This window comes from Serinus canaria, chromosome 5, assembly GCF_022539315.1.
Source record: "Serinus canaria isolate serCan28SL12 chromosome 5, serCan2020, whole genome shotgun sequence".
Taxonomy (NCBI): Eukaryota; Metazoa; Chordata; class Aves; order Passeriformes; family Fringillidae; genus Serinus; species Serinus canaria.
Window position 1 is genome coordinate 52,798,243 of NC_066319.1, and position 19,237 is coordinate 52,817,479.

Sequence of the window (19,237 nt, forward strand, 5' to 3'; positions counted from 1 at the left end):
TCGTGCTCCACACTTTGCACCTGTTTCCAGGTGGGTTTTTTGTATAAGGAACCTGAACAAACTTTATATTACTAAGGGAAAATATGTGAGATAGTTGTAGGACCCTTCTGTGGGCTGTGCTTGCAGCTAAGTAAATACTGGCATATTTTGTAATAGAGCTGTAATAAGGTTTATAGCAGAGTTGGGTTTTCTTGTCACGCGAACAGCGGGGGAAGGCAGGAAATGGTTCTGAGATCAGGCAGGAGAAGAGCAGCAAGGAGGAGAATGGGCATGCCCTTGGGAACAGGTTAATGGTCTCTCTGACAAAAAAGAAAATACCACTCCCTTGGGAGAAGAATCCAGACCCCCAATAAATCGAAGCTGTCACCATTAACGTGCCATTTCCACCTGCTGGTGGCTGGTGACAGTGGTGGCAGCAGTGGCTGTGCAGCTGGCTGGGGTGTGCTGTTTGGAGCAGGGGCACCTGCCCTCAGTGCACAAGGAAGATTTGAGCAGTGACAGGGCAGCAAAGAGGAATCAAAACTGTTTAGAAGAAAATATATATCTAATCTAGCGACCCTGAGCAGCCCTGAGCAGGAGACAAACTTAAGTCCCTCTTCTAAAATTCTCACCTTGTTTGATGCTGCTCTTTTCAAAATGGTTTGCTGACAGGGTTGCATTTGCTGCTGTGGGACTGGTGCCTTTGAAGTGGGGAAATAACTGCGTAGTTGCTACTCCTTTCCCTTGTATCCACCTGCTTTTGTTTGAAAAATTAATCTTCCAAACATAGCACTCACTAGTTTTCAGGTTTCTAAATGATTTGTGATGTTGCTGGGCTTTGCAGAATTAAAACCATTTGAGATAATAAATCCAGAGAATCACAGTGGTGAATCACACCCGTTATCTTTCTTCTCTCATCATCCTCCTGCATGTTTGGGAAAGCTGTGTCAATTTAGGCATGATATAAAACATTGCACATGCTATGCTTTTTGAAAGCAGATTTTCTTAACAAAATATACAATCTCTGAGTAATGTAATTGAACATCTGAAGAGTTAAAATAAGCGTAGTTGTCTTTTACTGGAGTCAGGATATTCCATCATATTTTAATGCCTGTGAATTTGGATTAAAGAATCTAATTATTCACTAATGAGCAGTAATGGTACATATAAACTAAGGGTCACTATCCTATTACAGGCACCTGATGGTTCACTGATAAGCATTTGGTCATTAGATTGACCATAAAATACAGTCAATAATTGAGGTTACTCATAGAGCAGACACCTTATCAGCTTTAGGCATGGTGGGACAGCTTGTCAGTACTCTGTGTCCTGATTGTGCTGTGACTGAGCATATGATTAGGGTATTGAAGCAGTTTGTATCTAATGAAACTGCAGGAAAGGCATAGCAATATTAGCACAACCACTAAATGACTAATGTGTTTTTGTTCCAAGCCTTAGACACTTCAATTAGTTCCAATAAACTCTGATCTAGTGTAGGGGTAGGCAGAGAATTCAGATATTTTATGTACAAGCTTTCATTATGCTAGTCAAAATTTGTAACATTTAGGGGACAGATGAAATCTGTGTGGCTTTGAATAAGAAATGGTGGAAATAATAAAGCTTGTCATTACTGGTTTTACTTCATTTTTTTCAGTTTTATTTTTGCATCTTTTAAATGTAGTATACTGAGACAATGCCTCGGTGCCTGATTTAAAAGATGAAGCTCCTGGCAGCAAATTAGATGTCTACATTTTGCTTTAAAGTCCATTCATGCAGTTCATATAGGCTTGTGCATATAGATCTAAATTTACAATGTGTTCTTTAGCATTTTGTACCATATGGAACATTAATCAAATAGTCCCATCTTGAAAGCTTTTGTAGAGGTATTGATTTTGCTGTGCTTCAAACTGTTGCAAAGAAAATAACCTCAGAACCTATCTTTTATGATTTTTTTTTTCCTTGTGGATGCCTTAACTTTCATAAATTATTTAATATGGTGAAAGATGCAAAAATGCCTTTTGTCTTTCTGAACTGCTGTTCAGGCTTCTCTGATGCGACCTTGGAAAGTAACCATAGAAACATGTTAAAAGCATCAACTGAAAATCAGTAGTTCAGTTTGACAGTGATGCAAATTCTGTGAAAGAAGATTATGATGTATCAGGAATACTTGAGGCATATATTACTGCTAACCTGTTAAACCTGATTATTCCATGACTATCAGTACTTTCAGAATTTAATGCACGGGAAAAAAGCAAGAAAAAAGACGAACATATTTTTTTTAATAAGTTGCCATGTTTAAGATGTTTCTAGGTAAATCACTTCAGCCTGTCATTCTCTGTGCTGTTAAAAGCAAGAATTATGTTTCTTCTAAGCTCGTAATGTAGTTCACAGTTCCCTGGATTTAATAGCTGTAAACTTCTGCTCAGTTCCCTGCTGGGGTGCACAGGTATCCTGGCTTTGAGTAGAGCTGGCACAAATTAAACCTCTTTGACAGATAACATGAATAACTGGGTTATGAGTAAGTAGTAGTTCATCAAAAGGTGAAGAAAATCTGTGATTCATTGGATCCTGAGTTAGAGATTTTTGTGCTGACCTGTGGTAGTTAAGCTAGTCTGTGAGGCTGAAACAGAAATCCCTGCTGTAGTTGCAGTAACCACAGTAAATTCTTGATGAATCATGGGTCAAGAGAAGAAGCGGAGTCACTTGTTAAAGCTTCTTCAGTAAGCATAACCCCCGCCCAAGAAATCCTGTGTTGATGTGATGTGGGAAAATTTAATTTGAACCAGTGACCTCAGAAAGTGGGGTACAAGCCCTTCCTGTTTCGGGCTGCTTTGCTGGCAGACACACTCAAACCCTGTGCATGGTTTGTCCCTGTTTCACAGTGCCATAGCAGTATGATAGGAGCTGCAGGGCTCCTCAGGGATGTGATGGCATTAATGCAGCCCAGCAGCACCTCAGTGCACCATCCCTTCTTTGTTAAATGCCCCAAAAGCCCCACTTTCTCTTGCTACCATTTGGTCACTGCTCAGGAATGGTAGCTGAAAAATTTGCAGCTTGAGGGAGAGCTGTGGATGTGCAGGTGAAGGGGAGCATCCAGCTGTTTCAGGGGCAGCCAGATACATAATTAATGTTTCCTCCTTAATGAGTCCTCACTCTGGATTTAGAGTAGAGGACTGGAGCAGCCTGATCCCTGCAGGAGGATGTGTGGGGCTGGAGAGGGGGTGCCCTCCTGTCCCCCTTTTCCTCTCTGCATGGAGGCAGGGAGAGCAAGATGTGCAAATGGAGAGGGAGCAGGTGTCACACGGGGCTGGCCTTGTCTCGCCTGTGCCATGCCACGCTGCTGGAATGTGGCTGCTGCCTGTCCCCAGAGAGCAAACGTGACCCACCCGGCTCCCAGAGTGGTGTGGGGACAGGGGAAGGGGCAGGGGGTGAGGCTTTGTGCAGTATCCTGTGTCACTTAGGGCAGCTTAAGCTTTCCTAGTTGCTGTGGCAGCATAATACTGCCTATAATTAAGGACAAACAAAGAGTGTGTGCTTTAGGTATATCCCATTTCACGTTAGCCTGTGAGGAGGATAAATTAGGAGATAAGCCTGAATTTATTAGGCTTTGTTCTTGGAAGCACAAATGACTCTCAGGACAGCGTGTTTAACAGCAGAACATCATTACTGGTATCACTGCTAATACAGCATCATGCATTTACACACTGCATTATTGGTGTGTGCTGAGCCAGGCTCCCTGCTAGGAACAGCTCATCTGTGCTGCTGTGAGCTGACAGGGCAGAGATGAGACACTGAGCTGTGCTTCAGCAAAGGGAGAGGTGAGGAACCTGGAGCAGCTGAGAGGAGTTTGGACATGAATAATGCTGAGTTAGAACGCTGTGCAGAGCATGAAAGGGTCCCAAAGGCCAGCAGATCTGGGGTCAGGGTTTGCCTGTTGGTTTAGAGCGGGGAGGCACTGAATGATCAGCCGAGGTGGAGAGCCCGTGGTGAGGGTTTGACAGAGTCTCAGAGGGAACTGGGTGGTGAAGCAGGACTGGGCATCTGTGAGTCACTGCCTTGGAAGATCAAGCTCCTGTATGGAGTGTTAGGGATCATGGGAGAGATCATGCAAGACAGCAGTGTCAGGGAGATGTTTGGAAGGGCAGCCCTCTGTTGGATAGCACAGGCTCTAGGACTTGTGTGGGAGCAGGATGGACTGTGCAGGAGGTGGCAGAATAAAGCAAGGAGAGAATGTGGTGCCAACCAGATTGGCAAGAAATATGAAAAGGAAGAGGCAGAAAAGAGGGGGGAAAGAAAACAGAGGGGAAAATGGATCGAGTAATATGGGGACCATGTAACGAGGTCAGGATTTTGGAGAGGATGTTCTAGGTCTTAACTCTAGCTTGAGAGCAGAAGCAGAGCTGGGGCACAAAAAGCATTTTCAGTGTTTTCTGTTGACCAAATACCTTAAATATCTTTATAATTTGAGGCCACACCTGAGGAAGCCTGATTTTGACAGCCCTGTGTGCCTTGATGAATGATAATACAAGAGGTTCTGGAGCAGCAGAGACAACCCTCCCAAGAGACGGGGTGACTTTGAGCTGCTGTAGGTGGTTCAGTGCAGACAGTGGAGGCAGTAGTTGGGTCTTGGATTAGCTCTATATACTGAGGCGTTCTTGATGCCCATGAGGAAGAAAAAAGAAGAATAATTTAAAACAGATGTGCCTACAAGTAGGGGAGAATATATGCCTTTAGAGCTACCAAGGTTTGCATTTATTTATGGGCATAAATGGTGGTCAGTGGATTTTAAAATAGGAAAAGATCTGAAGTACTTGACTGGAGTCGTGCAGATATTTCTTCTTACTTTGTCCTCGCTTGGATCTTCTGTTCACCTGGACTTAATATTTTCTCCCTTAATTTTAGTTGGATTTTTTTTTCCTTCTTCTTTATCTATATGACCCTTTATTTTCTCCTTCCTCCCTAGCTGAATGCACTTGATTATTCTGTTTCCCTGAGTGTATGGAATCTCACTGCTGCCTAGCTACCAGCGTCTCTCTTTCCCCTTGGATTTTTTCCTTTCTTTCTGCCCTTCCTAGCTTGTCAAGAGGAGCACTTCTCCTGCCTCCCCCTCAGCCCAGCCCTCCCAGTCTGCCTGCTTTTTTGGTTCCTGGACTCCTGAACACCAGCGCTTGCTCTGACTCCGTTATTTGGGGCTCCTCAGCTTGGCAGCAGTGGCAGCTGCACTGGTGGTTTTTCTGCAGTGGGAACGGAGCATTCCATAGGTAAAATGATAATGGTGACTTTCCTGTGGGGATGTAATTTGACAGTTTGCACCTGTTTTTACAACTTTATTAGTGACGTTCAGACTCTTCCAATAACATATTTAACTATTTTAAAACCATTGTTAAGACAGACTTAGCAGGTGAAATAGTTTTAAATCAGACTGATAGTTATTGGTATTTGGTTTTTGTGGCTAACCTGGAGTCACTCTAACATTCAGTTTATGGTGTGCAGGATGTGGTTTGCAGGGCAGATGGACTTTGAAGTGTCACTGTCTCTTTTCAGAGCTGAACTGTTTCGCTTGCTTGTGCTTGTCGCAAAACAAGACATCCCACATTATCATTTATTGCAAAAATAAAATGTCAAGCCAAAACAATGCACCAGCACTATAGCTGCAGTGCTTGATCACCTGCAGGATTACTCTGATGCTACCTTTTAATTCTCTATGAAATACTGAATTTTGGCTTTCTAAAACTCCCTGAATCCTTCCTGCTGGAGTATGGAAGCTGTTTCTTTTGGCAGGACATTTCAAAAAGCTTAGCCAGTATCTCCTCATCATTAGTTAGTGCTGCTGTTGGGTTTGCTTTCTGCTTTGTTTGGCTTTTTGTGTCCTCAGTGTTGGAGCTCACTTACTAAGAAGCACTTGCCCTCTGGAGGAAAGGACTCTATGGATGTTAATCAGCATATAATAAATCTAATCTAAATGTTATTAGTGAAGCTTTCTGGACTTCAGGGCAAGCTTCAGAATATCATTTGATGATGTATCTCAAGCAGGTCTTCAGGAGTTGCTCATTTTTACTGAAAATTGAAAGTTACCATCTTTGGGTCAGAAATAGTCAGATCTCTCCATCTGCAGTGATGGAAAAATATGCATCTCAAATTTTCCTGCTAAGTGCTATTTTAAAGGGCACTGCAATATCAGCCTGTTATACCTCTGAGCAGTATCACTTCAGAACTGATGTCAGTTAAATAAATCATAGTAACCCTGGGTTTAGAAGCCCATGTGTCCCTCCTCTGTTTAAAAATACTCATTGTGTAGGCACACCACTTTCTGTACTTGGATGATTTCCACTGCATCATTTAGTGCTGTCAGTGACCATTTAACTCACTAACAGTAGGAATAAGTAAATGCCCCCCTGAGAAGTTATTTGCTTGGCAGTATAGGTGTCAAGCCTTTGACTAAGTATCTGAAATAAAACCCAGCTGAAGTGGGAATGGATCCTCTGTGGATTTTTTAGATGTGCAATAAAATATGGAACTGAAGGATCTGGAATTGATGAGAAAGGTATATCTGTGGGGATGGTGTGTTGGGTCAAAGGAAGGTAACAGGAAAATGTAACCCACCTCAGAGCTTTTATTGTAAAGAAGGCATTGTATTCAGAGATGGTAACTTGTATTCAGACTGCTGTATGCAATCAGGAACATGGAGATAGTGAATTTTCCCTCTTTGGGTCCTTCTCTTTCCTGTCAGATGAATGAATACTGCTGTATGAATCTGGAGTTTCAGGACAAGCCATGTCATGTATTTTATCTCTCATCTTTTCCACTTGCAAATACATCTACCTCTTCTCTGGAGCAGCCTGAATGAGCAGAATGGTTTTTGTACACCAGGAGCTGATACTGCAAACTGCTAAAATTTTAAGTAATCAATTTCAGTGTTACTTCAGTAGTGAAGGGCTAGTTAGCACCATTGTTTCAGGTGCATTGCTTTGTAGTTTTAAAAATGTCTTTCTTACTTCTTCTTGACAGAATACAAATGAGACTAGAATTCTATTTTGCTCAAACTATTTCGTGCATCTGTGTCTTGCTGGCAAATAAGTCCAACTTTTCTTTGCCTAAGGAGTGAGCGTAGATTGATGTGGCTCTGCCTGCTTTAGCTCAGTTAGCTCATGAAACAGAGTGGGGAAATATTGCTGACATTCAGGTAGTTGTATTTTCAGTGCACAGCTATCCATGCAGTGTGCAGCCCAGGAACTGACATATTTCTGCATTTAGTGTTGACAGTCTTGCTTACTTAAAGATTAACCTACACAGGTTTTCAGCAGTTTGTCATATGGTACAGTTGTAAACAGCAAGTGTGGAAGTGCAGCAATATGTTCATCTGCTCTTGCTTTGTTTAACATCCTTAGTGAGCAGAGCTGGAAAAGTGTATGTGGCAGGCTGCTGTGACTAGCTGTTATTCTGATATATATATATATATATATATATATAAAAATACAGTTCCTGAACACTGATTCTGGCTGCTGAAGCAATGTTCTTTGGCCAGAAAAATGTCTTAAATCTAAAAGCTGAAGAGAACATGAAGTGACAATTTTGTAGAAGCAACCTCAGAAGCCACTGGTTTGGGAGAGCAGGAAAAATGGTTGGAGTGCAATTGTCAGTGCTTGTGAGGATCTGCCCTTTGGTGTTTCTTAAACTTGGGGAAAAATTACAGAGAAGTGTGGTGAAAATTTCTTCTTGCATACCTGCATGCAAATTGCTTGAATGCTTCTAGATGGGCTAGATGGGCTGCCTCTGTTAAGTTAATAAACAGCTGAGTGGAGGAACCACCTCTTGGGTCTCTACAGCATGAGGGAGCTCTTCTGATGTCAGGAATACCTTGCAGGTTTGTTTTAGCTTTTCATCTTCTGGAGATTGTTTTGAGTTTATCCCAAAGTGGCTTTGCTTGGTCTGCACTGTGCCTGAATTCAGGTGAGCCTTGATTATTGCTCACTGCTGCACAAAGCCTTTATTCCATACTTCATGAAGTTGTGAATAGAGTTGGGTACAGGCAATGAGGATGGTCAGAAATCAAGGAAGCCTGACCTGTGAGGAGAGGTTGGAAGGATTGGAACACTGACTATGGTGTGGGAATGGTTTTCATCCAGGTAGCAGCTGCTGCAGGAGATGGAAATAAGCTCCTCTGCAGGTCTGCTGGTGAGGTGGGGGGAAAAATAAGGAATGGGAGACATGAGATGTGAATTTTCTAAGAGTAAGAGTAGTTAAAAACTGTCTAGTAAAAAACTGTGAGACGGTGATGTTCCTCATATGTCAACACTGATGATTTCTATTTCTGCCTGGCTGATTTTAATAAGAGATAGTAAGAGAAAATTACAAGGTCAAAGTGAGAGGCTGGAATTCAAGTCTGAATTGCAAGATTGTGCTGTGTGCATGAGGCAAGGCATGAACTTTGTCTTGAATTGGAGATACTTGCTCTCACAGTGTTGGTGAGGTAACATCCTCGAAATATTAAATATGGTTTGACAGTTTGGCATGTTTCAGAATAATGGGTTTCTATTGAAACTTTATTACCCTTGCCCATTATAAAAATGCCATTGTTTGAGGCTGTGCATTGTGATCCAGATGAACTAATTATTTATTGAGGAAGTCAAAACACAGAAATAAGGAACATTAATTGTTTGTTCTTCCTGGCAGTGCTTCTCAGCAGCATTGCTGGGATAGCAAAGCAAACAAAGGTTTGGTGCAGAACTTGTGTAATGATGGAAAGTGGGGAAAGTGTTATGTCCTCCAGAAACTGGACATCCATCACTGGAACCTAGTAAGCTTGGGAGAGGAAGAGAACCTACCCTCAAAGTTTATAATATACTTTATAAGTGGCTCCTTGGACAAAATTTACTCTAGAAATACAGATGGTGCCTGTCCTTTCCAAACCTTCATGATATATTTAGACATTCATGGTTTTCTCTTTAGAAATGTGTATTTTAGATCTTATTGTGTTTTCCAAGGTGAATGCTGTTAATGGAAACAGATACCTTGTTGGTTTTTAATTTTGCTTGTGGTTTTGGGTAGCAACTGCATTTTTTTTTTTTTGTGCTACCTTTCTAATCTTTGAACTGCAAATCAAACAGCAATAGCAATAATAAAAATAATAATGCCAACCAAGTTTGTCCTGTGAGTTGTGGAAGGCTTGGGACAGGGTGCTGGAGGATGTATTGTAGGACATCCTTCTATTTGTTGCCTGTTTTGATGAGTGATTAAGGAAACAATAACTGGAACTGCAGATAGGATGACAGGCTGTGACTTTCCCACTGTTTCCTTTGGAGCTGGTTGGCAGCAGGAAAAGATTGGGATATTGGTTTTGTGGGGGGATTTATGCCTTGTTGAGCTGAGAACTGGGAAAGTTGGGGAAAGCTTTGCTTTAAAGTCAGCTGGTTCTCAGTGTAAGCCTGCATCCATAATTTTCCAAACTTAGGAGATGGCTCAGAATCAGGATAAAAATCACTTCCATGATGTCTGTCAAGGTCAAACCAAAAGTCTTGAGTAAGCATACTCTTGTGTAAAGTCCAAAGTTCAGGATATTTAAGGCTTGGACTGTACACTGGTTTGGCCTTGACCCTTTCAGTGAAGCCCTTCAGCATTTTCACAATGTGAATAATGATAGTGATCTCTGAAAGATAAGACTGGCCAAGAACACTAAAACTGTTAATATTTAATGAGTCATGTTGAAATGAACGTGCAGAAGTTTTCTTTTATTATTCTTGTCAGTGGAGCTTAATAATGGGAAGCAAAACTCCCAGTTCTATTTCTGACTGGTGGCAGTTTGTCCATAAATGTACTGTGTCCATTAAGTCCTCTGACTTTTTCTCAGTTGGCTCGTTTATAGTATGTGTCCCAGAGTATGTTTCATAGCTTTCTTCCTTCTGAAGGTTAATAAAATTCACAAAGTTTTAAGAAAAAAAATTTATAACTGTGCATAGTTATGAAAGTTTCAAATCTAATTTTCTTTTTTTTTTTTTTGAGAAATTATGCTCAGAAGGAGTGCTTTAGGGATTTAAATTGTGCTGTTTACTTTCACAGCTATAATGTGCAGAATGTGTGCAGGGAGTGTAAGCTAGAAGCAGCTTGCTGTACATCAGAATATCCAAAATGTCATGCTAACAACATAGGCAGAATTTAAAATTAAAAATGGCATGGCTCTTTCAATGAGCAGGCTTTGTAGCTACTGTTGTTGCACAGCCTTGTTCCCTAGGTGCTGAGCATTATGTAATTGATCTGGCTGTGGTTTTCCTCTCTGGTCTCATCCATGCATGGCAGGAAACCTAGTAATCTGTAAATCGTGTGGGGGAAAGAGCAGGTTAGAGACTGTCCCTTGTCATTTGATATTTGAGTGCCCCTGCATGTGCCATATATTAGTTTTATTTTCTACCATGACGCCTTGCTATGAGGAAAGAACTCTCCAGAGTGTCTTAAAAGACATCTTCTATTAAAGAGGGAAAGAGTTAAGCAAAATGCAGACAGTAGATCTCACAGCTGGAGGTAAAAGCAATATCCATGGATGTCTCTCATGCTTTAATTGGAACAAAAGAGTGAGAGTGTGGGGTTTAGTTTCCCTTGTAAGAGTGTTTTGTAGAAGAGTGGTTGTGAAGGCTGAATGGGGAAGGAGAAGATAGGTGGAAAGTGTAAAACTCTAACAGAGCTATGACAAATGTTTGGCATGTGCCCAGAGAAACAAATGACTGCAATGCTTACATGTTGTGTAGAATTCCCTAAAGGAATTTCCTAAAGGTCATAATTTTCCCTGAGGAAACAGAAGTTGATACTGAACAAGGTCAGGCAGCCCATTGTGGTGCTGAAAGTGTGTGTGAGGGCCTCCTCTGCAAGATTAAATTTGAGAAAAAGAAGAAGGTCAGGCAATGGACATGGCACCAAATTAGGCTCCCTGCAGAAAGGGATCTGGTAAGAGCTTGAGTTCTGTCTTTCTGGTGCTAGACAAAAAGGGCCCAGTTTAGGAGAGCTTTTACAACCTCTCCATGGAACAAATTCCCTCTGAGAAAAGGAATTCTGGAGAAAAGACACAACTGAAAACTTAAGTGTAAATTCAGAAATGTGTTGTTGGATAAGGACTAGAAAGTCTGGCATTCTGGAGTGTCTCAGGACTGGCTCCATGTAAATGCATCCTCTCATGAATTTTACTGAAGTAAAGAGGTTTCTGAAGTTAAATTCTACTTGATTTATTTGGGCCCATGTCCAGACCAGCTTGGCCTATATTTTGGCCTGATGAGTAGGTGGCTGGGATGCTGCCAAGTGTATTGTTTGTTCTGCAAGAAGCACGTAGGGATTGATGAGTGTTTCTGTTGTGCTCTTTGCCTGGGCCTGTCCAGGAGCCCAAGCAGAGCATGTGAAAGGGGCTGCCCAGCTGGCTTTCTGTTAAAGAACTGACTGTGCTTTTTATAGGAGCTGAGGATGACTATTACTTGAGTTCATATTCATAGTCTACAGTTTGATAGTGATGTTTTGTTTTGCCTAAATTGCCCTATGCTTTCAATTAGATCCTTACCCTTTCCCTTTTAGAAAAAAAACCCCAAAACAACAAACAAAATCAAACCCAGCAAGCTGTTTGATATTGCATTTGCAAGTTGTCTGTGGTGTCCCAACTCCAGAAATAACCTTGTTTTAATGTCAGGCAAAGCCATTCTTGCATTCAAGCACAGAGAGGTTGTAATTAAGCTTTGTGCACTGTTACCTGACAAGAGATGCTTTTTAAGTGTGAACCACACACATCATTATTAGTGCAGCTGGCTGGTTGCCCATCAAAGCACTGATTATTTTCTACAACAGCTACTCCAGGTCCTCTGCTTTCAGTTTCCTGTTATCTCACATGGACATCAACAGTCCCTTTGCCAAATTTTTTAGTAAAATCATCACCCTCCAGACTCACAGGAAGAGGATTTATCAGCACTACAGCAGTTAATTGCTTTAGGTAGCACATGCCACTGTCCTTTGAACAGTGCAGGTGGGTTACACACACTGTCAGAGTGAGCTGCTTTGAAAGTGGCTCTGTCTTGGTGCAGAAGTTAAGGCAATTAGTAAAAGATTCAGTATCTTGGATCTGCTTATCAAAACGTCCCACAAATGTGCTACTGAGGTATTTTGAGAAATGCTATACTACAAAGTGGCATTTTCTGTTCAGTTTTTATATGCCTTGCTTAGCTTGGCCTTTTTGGGTGCAGTTACTCATAGAGTGTAGTGCTGAACAGCAGTTAGCTGCTTGAACACACAATTCCTGAGTAAATTTGTCCTTTGTATCTCATTCTCTTTCATGTATGCTTCCCAGAGGAGCTCCTTCAGCCAGATCTGTTGCAGGAGTAATTATTTCATCAGGATTTAATGTATATCTTGATTGCACTTTGAAGACATTCTCTTGAGGAGTTTTTGTAATTTCAGCAAGGGATCATAGCATGTAAACAAGAAAATAAACATTATCTTTCATATTAATCAACAAGACAATTAAATAATAAGCAGGATTGTTAATTGGTACTTGGAGATAGATGCTAATGACTGTCTTGAGTTCCACAATGACAGTACCAACAGGTAGAGACTCTTTTCTGCACAGTAAAGCTGCATATAATTTAGGAGGCATTAGAGCTTTAATGTGCAGCTGCAACCACAGTGAAGCTGTGCAACTGTGTTCCTGGTGTCCTATTTCAGCATATGTTTTCCTACTGAATGAAGTATTAGCAAGGGGATTTGAGATTTAGGCAGTTAAATCAGTTCTCATTGCCACCAAACTCCTGAGGTTCTGTATAAACCCATGCTTGTGGAATTTTGCTTCACTGTGGGATGCAGTTCCTGCTGGTTTCAGGATGAAGTAGGAGTCAAAAGCTGCTTCTTTCCTCAGAGGCAAAAGTCCAACTTGTTCCTCCAAAGACAGTGTCTTTGGGCTCCCTCTGAGTTTGGAACTAGAGCCTCATTCTTTCATCACACGAATCTTTGTCTTCCTCTAAATACTGTAGTGTTTATAGAGGGAGAAGGAAGCATGTAGGGGGTCTGCATCTGTAGAAGTTAAAATAAAAAGGTTCAGGAGTTTAACACACATGCAAGTTTTGGAATAGAGAGAAAAGGACTGGGAATTTTGGAGATCTGTATTGAGGGTCCTGCTGTTGTACTAACTAGCTGTCTAATTGTAACTCAAGTACTCAAGTGTCCAGTTTTGCTCCTCAGACACAGCCAGTTTTTTGTACTGTTGCTCACTTGAAGCCAATAGTGCATCTAGAAGAAAATGTGCAGCCCTTCTGCTCTTGGTATTAATTTTTTCATTTAATCTTGGTGGCAATTTCTCACCTACAATGAATATAAACAAAGGAGCAGTTTCCTTCTCTGATCAGCTTACTAAGCTGACTGAGCCTGAGGCTGCCTGACAATGATGACACAATGCATGGCAAGTTTGGGGTTCTAGATTTAATTTGTTATGACAGCAAAACATTGCCTTGGTTTCTCCATGGGTCTGTTGCTTAGAATACTTCACAGATGCTAATGCCAGTTTGATCTCACTGAAAAGTACTTGGAGATCTTGGGCTGAAAGACCTGATGAAAATATAAAGCAGTCATTTTATAAAGATACTTACTAATTTGTTCAAAGTGACAAGCCCTTATATTGCAAGTATGGAGCAGAATAGTGGTTTGTCCCCAAAAGACCTGCTAGCATCAGCTGTGTGGTCTCAGCATGTCCCCAGATGTTGGCAGTGGGACACCCTGTGCTTTTGCTGCCCTAACAGTCATCAAAGTAATGGTATAAGGTAACAATTTGGTTGCTTTTATTATATTTACCTGTGGAGGGACAGTCACAGGATCATAAGTGTCTTTTTCAAGTGGTAAAGCCTCTCCTTGACTTTGAGAGAACTGAGATTTCACCCTCATTGCCATGCCCAGCTGCCCAGCATGTGCTTGCCAACAGATATATTTTATTCTGCTTGAAATAATCACTCTGCAGGGTGAATTTTATTTTCTCATGTGGGTTTTGATGTAGAGAAGAGTTTCTGTTTTGGTTTCTTGCTGTATTGTTTGGTGCTGCTAATGGGGAATAGCAGAAAAACAGATTATGTTCCTATTTTTACTCACAAGGAAGAATGTTACAATTTTAATTGTATGTTCTAATTTTTGCTCCTTTTTCATCTTTTATGTTTTGAAATTCTACGTTTCAAAAGAAGGATCATTATCATTCAGCACATTAAAGTGTGTCTTTTTAATAGCTTTCCATTTTAATGCAAAAGAATGGAATTGGGGAGGCCAAACCAATCTGTCTTGAAGGAAATTTCCTGTTATCCAAGGATTTTCTGTGCAGCCAACAGCAGAGGATCTTGAGCTCAGCTGACTCAGAGTGCTGTCCCCTGCCTTGAGTAACTTGTAGAGTACAAAGAACCACCTCCATAATGTTATCACCAGCAAAGTCCATCTGGTTCTGCCAGTGACAAGGGGATTTTTTTCCCCTTGAAAAACTAGCTAGTTTTTTGGGATTCAGATGTCAGGCTGTTGGGGGAAAGAAAGACAAGTCACATTATAATTGAAATTTTGTTGGTGAAGAAATTAACTGAATATTTTGCCAGTAATTTTTCTGCCCATATTTCCTTTATTAGTGTCCCGATGGCTTGTCCTTCTGAAATCAGATTAGAATGCAATGACTTGATTTGTTAGGCAGGCAGTGATGACAATGAGCATCTGTTTGTCTGCTTCAGTTTCCTGTTAACACCTAAGTAACATTGTCCTTTCTTGCTATTACTTTTATACAGAGCAGCACAGAAGCTTAACCTGTCTTCGAAGAGAAAGAAATACCATCCGCCCCTGCCACACACACACGACTTCTCTATTTATGCTACTAACTTTAGTGGCATCCTGCAGCTCTGTCCTCCCCCAGCACCACCATGCCTTCTGAGAGCTGTGTCCAAAATCAAGGACAACCCTGGCATTGGAAAGGTAACTTTGGATTTCAATATTTTAAAATATTTTCCTAGACAAATTTTAACCGGGCTGGAAGCTCCCAGTCTAGAGCAGAGCTGGATTGACTCAAGAAAAGGGTCTGGGGATAGAGAGAGAGCCTCATCCACTTGAATGTTCCTGAGTACTGTTACCTCCTGTGGACTTTACAAAGAGAAAAAATTTCCTTTGACATCCAAACCCAGTGCCCACATAGGCTTCAGCTGTGGAAGAAGTAGTCTCTGTGTTGCCAACAGGTCTGAGACACTGGTGCTGTCTCTCTGCTGAGGCTGAGGAGATATGCTAAGAGGGCTTTGTTTCCCTCTGCTTCACATGGCATTTTAAGAGTATGGAAATGGAGTAGCAGTCTCACCAACTTAGGAAATGCAGCACCTTTGAAATGAAAAATTTGGGCTAAGTTTATCTAAAATTAATTAAAATACGACCCAATTACTTGGAGCTTTATTCATATTTATAGCTGTTTAATCACCCACACAACAGAGTCTGAATACTTATTTACATAGGGTACAAGAGATAAGTGTTTGAAGATAGAATTGAAGTTTGTAGTGTGCACAGGAGAGCTAAAATATGCACCTAGAGTAACTATACAAATCAGCATTAACATAAAGAGTTTGTCAGCTTAAATACCTGGAGCTGACACTTGCTCACAGAGAATACTCCATATTTCTCACTGAATTTGTGCTTAATGGAAAATAAAGGAGAAATTTGGGCTATTTTAAGAAGGTGAAAAGTTACAGAGTAAAATGGATTGGGTTTTTTTTCCCTGCCTTTCCAGTGTCTTAGAAAAGAGAATGTAATGATGGAATACAGTAAGCCTGACACAGTAATTTAGACATGCCCAGGTAGAGGAGGGTTTGCTAAGGAATGTCCTGTCTGTGTATGAGTTTTAACAAAACCCATTTCTTGTGCCTGTTTTTTTTTTTTTCCTGTGTGACTCAGTGCTTGGCTGTGGCACCAGGAATAACAGGGAGCACTGGCATTTCTGGGGCACTTTGCCTTAGGAACACCTTTAAAGTAGGATTGTGTATCCCTGTGCCTCCAGCTCAGTAAAACTGTCTCTGTACTTCTGTGCCTGCAGCTGTGTAGCCAAGAGACCACAGCCTTTTTCCTGTGCTTTGAGGGCACCTGGGGGAACTTCCCAGCATGACTTGTACCTCATGGAAAGCACTGGTTTATCTGGTGTCTTCAGACAGATTAACAAAGTCTGTGATCAAGTGCATGATTCCAGAGGGCAGGAGATGATATGCCTTGGGACCTGTGCTCTGCCTACTGTTTTCATTAGTGAGTAGAGTGGAGAACTTTCCAAGGGAAAAGCTGCACCAGAATTCCCAGGATATGGCAGGAACCTGATCAGCTCAGCTGTGGGAGCTTCTCCTCCAGCACAGGATATCTTTGTCTGTTGACCCTCAAAATGTCTGTCATATAGCTCTCAGCTGGAAACATTAAAAGCATAGAATCACAGAATATGCTGATGTGGAAGGGACCCACAAGGATCACAGAGAGTTGAAGATTCTGTTGGTTGTGATTCTTGGGGATGTCCCCTGCAGGGCCAGGAGTTGGACTCAATGATCCTTGTGGGTCCCTTCCACATCAGCATATTCTGTGAATCTGTGAGGGTTCCAGCTGTGTCCTTCTCACCAAGTGCTTGCTGACCACAATTAAGAAGAGTCCTGTGCTTTGCTGGAGAGAATAGGAGCTCTCTGTTAATTGAATCAGCCCTTTTGCTCTTGAGTTGAGATTTAGAGCATCCAAATGGTGATGGGGTAGGCTAGTTACCAGTTTTAATGCTTTAAAACCCAAAGTAGCCATCTCTGAACCACAGTGTAGTGCAGTTCCTACTAAATATCTCTTAACCCATTCATCTTTTGCAACTTGCTAAATATCAGTGTTTGCCTTAAAAAAAAAAAAACCTCCAGCTATACAACTTTTCCTAAAAATTATGAGTCAGCACAGATGAAATTTCATGTGTCTGAATTCTTAGAACTTGTGATCCAAGGAGAAGTGTCACTCCTCTGTAGGTGTTCTGTAGTACTAGAAATTCATAGTTTCACCTTTTCTGAGCAATGCCAAACAGCTTTTGGTGGCATTCAGCTCACTATGCATTTGCACTCTCCATTATTTTCTACTCATTGGCTTCTGCTGATCAAGATTTACTCAACTGCTGTCTCACGATGAGGGTGACAGGAATTAAACAATTACTTTTCTTTCTCACTGCTTTAAGTCTCACAGCAATGGAGAGAACAGTCAGTAAACGCTGGCAGTTGTGCTGTGGTCCTCTGTTAACGTCTCTCTTCTAACAACTTTTTATTTTACATTCCTCTTGGTTATCATTTTCCTCACCTTCTTCTTGCAGCCTGTCCAATAATGAACATAAGATACCCATGTGGAGCAGAATCAGTGATGAATTCTGGAGTCACTTTTTCCTACCACAGCATCTGTGGCTGTGATTGGTACTCAGTTGTGGTACTCATTCCATGTCAGCACTATCACTGTTTGTTTACAGTGGGTTAAACAGCTGGTGGGGCAGCCTTTTCCTCCCTCACCTCTGAGGAGAAGTTGTTGTGTGAGAATGAAAAATACAAGTAACAAACTGGAAACCCTTGCTGTATCCAGGATGCTTCAATGAGAGGAATGTGCCTCCCTTTATGAAAAAATGAGGAGATGAATGATATGCCAACTGTGCCAAAATACTATTTATTCTACATGAGTAGTGCCTGAATACTACAGTGACTAATTATTGTTTGTACTGACACATTCTGTGCAGTCCCATTTCTCATAAATACACTGGAAGCTTAGAGTAAAATTCATGCTGAAGCATTTACCATGGCAAATGTGACTGGCTTTCTGTATTGTCTCTGCAATGGTATTTCTTAACATTTTTTTCCATCCAGTGATACTCAGAATGGTTCAATACATTTTAAGAGATACAGAAACAACGTGGGAAATGTGATATAATTTTTGGGATGGGGCCAACAGAGAAATAAGTTATTCTGAACTGGGTGATGGGACAGTTGAATCTAAGGAATGATTGAAGGCAGCATCTGGACTTGTGTTCTGCTGTGGTGTCAAGAACTGAACAGATCCTGCCAATGTTTGTGGGACCTTGTCTTGAACATTTGAGCACACATTTGGGCAAAGGAAGAGGTTTGAGTTCTTGCTTTTCATAAGCCTCATGGCTGCAGCAAGTGCAGTTACTGTGCATTGTGAGCACTGCTGGGCGAGGCAGGAATGTGGAGAGATTGTGATGGCCAGTTCTTGCACTTGCACTCAGTTATTGATTAGCCTAGGATCTAAATTTATTCTTAATTTCACATCATCATCTCCATACTTATCATCCAGTTCTTCTGTGATGAAATTGCTTTACAGCTTTTATGGTTGAATACATTTGTTATTAGAGACTTACTGCAGCAGAGAGCCCTTAAATATCTTTTGCAATTTGTATTTATAATTCCTCACTGTTTCAAGTAGTCTTCTGGAAGGTGGAAAATAAATGTCTTATTAATTTCTTTTGCATTTCAGAAATACCAATTTTTTCTGTTTATAATAATTTCAGCAGCAGTGTGTGGACTTGTCCTATGATACAAATCTTTAATTAAGCCTTTTGCTTAATTTTCTTTAGTAAGATTGCAAAATGTTATACACTCTCACAGGTGCTTGCTGGGGTCGTCAACACACAGGAATACCAAGCAGGGAAAAGTTGAAAAAAAAGCAACAATTTAGAACAGCAGGTCTGCCTTGGACCTGTATTTCATATAATCAACAATAATCAAACTTCTGCACAAAGGAAGATCCCACTATCAATTCAAACTGGATACTGAAAGGAATTTTGCACACTAGCTGATAAATGTTACGTAGCAAAATTCATACCTTTCTCTTGAATGTGCCAAAAGCATCAGAGTCCAAACCATTTAGTTGAATCCTACTTAAAAGGCAATGATCCAGTGCACTATGATTCTTGTAACTGAATCATTTTTGTGGTCTCTCTGGGTGTTATTAAATTTAATGTCAGAATAGTAGGAAAGACGTCTGAAAGCCATTTAATATTGTCACTGGAAAGAAGTTAGATTATACTCAATTTCTGACATTAATGTGCTACTTAAGATAATTTATCATATTGTGGTATTAAGGAAGACATCCTTTTTACAGTGGCTGCTGTATAGCATTCTAATGGGCTATTTTTCTTTAGCATGGTGGGAAGTCTTTTTCATGCAAAATGTTATTTTCTGGGGTTCTATTCAGCTCATTCTTTATAATCCTGCATCACTTACAACAGCAACTTTAAGTGCTT

The 19,237-nt window shown here is 40.9% G+C and overlaps 1 protein-coding gene across 2 annotated transcripts in view; it reads left to right on the forward strand.

Annotated features, from left to right (window-relative positions):
• KIF26A (kinesin family member 26A) overlaps positions 1 to 19,237 on the forward strand; it is a 94,814-nt gene that overhangs the window by 52,742 nt on the left and 22,835 nt on the right. For both annotated transcript variants that reach the window (XM_050975036.1, XM_050975037.1), the window contains exon 5: positions 14,745 to 14,928. In XM_050975036.1, the coding sequence (XP_050830993.1) occupies positions 14,745 to 14,928 (184 nt within the window). The remainder of the gene's footprint in view (positions 1 to 14,744; positions 14,929 to 19,237) is intronic.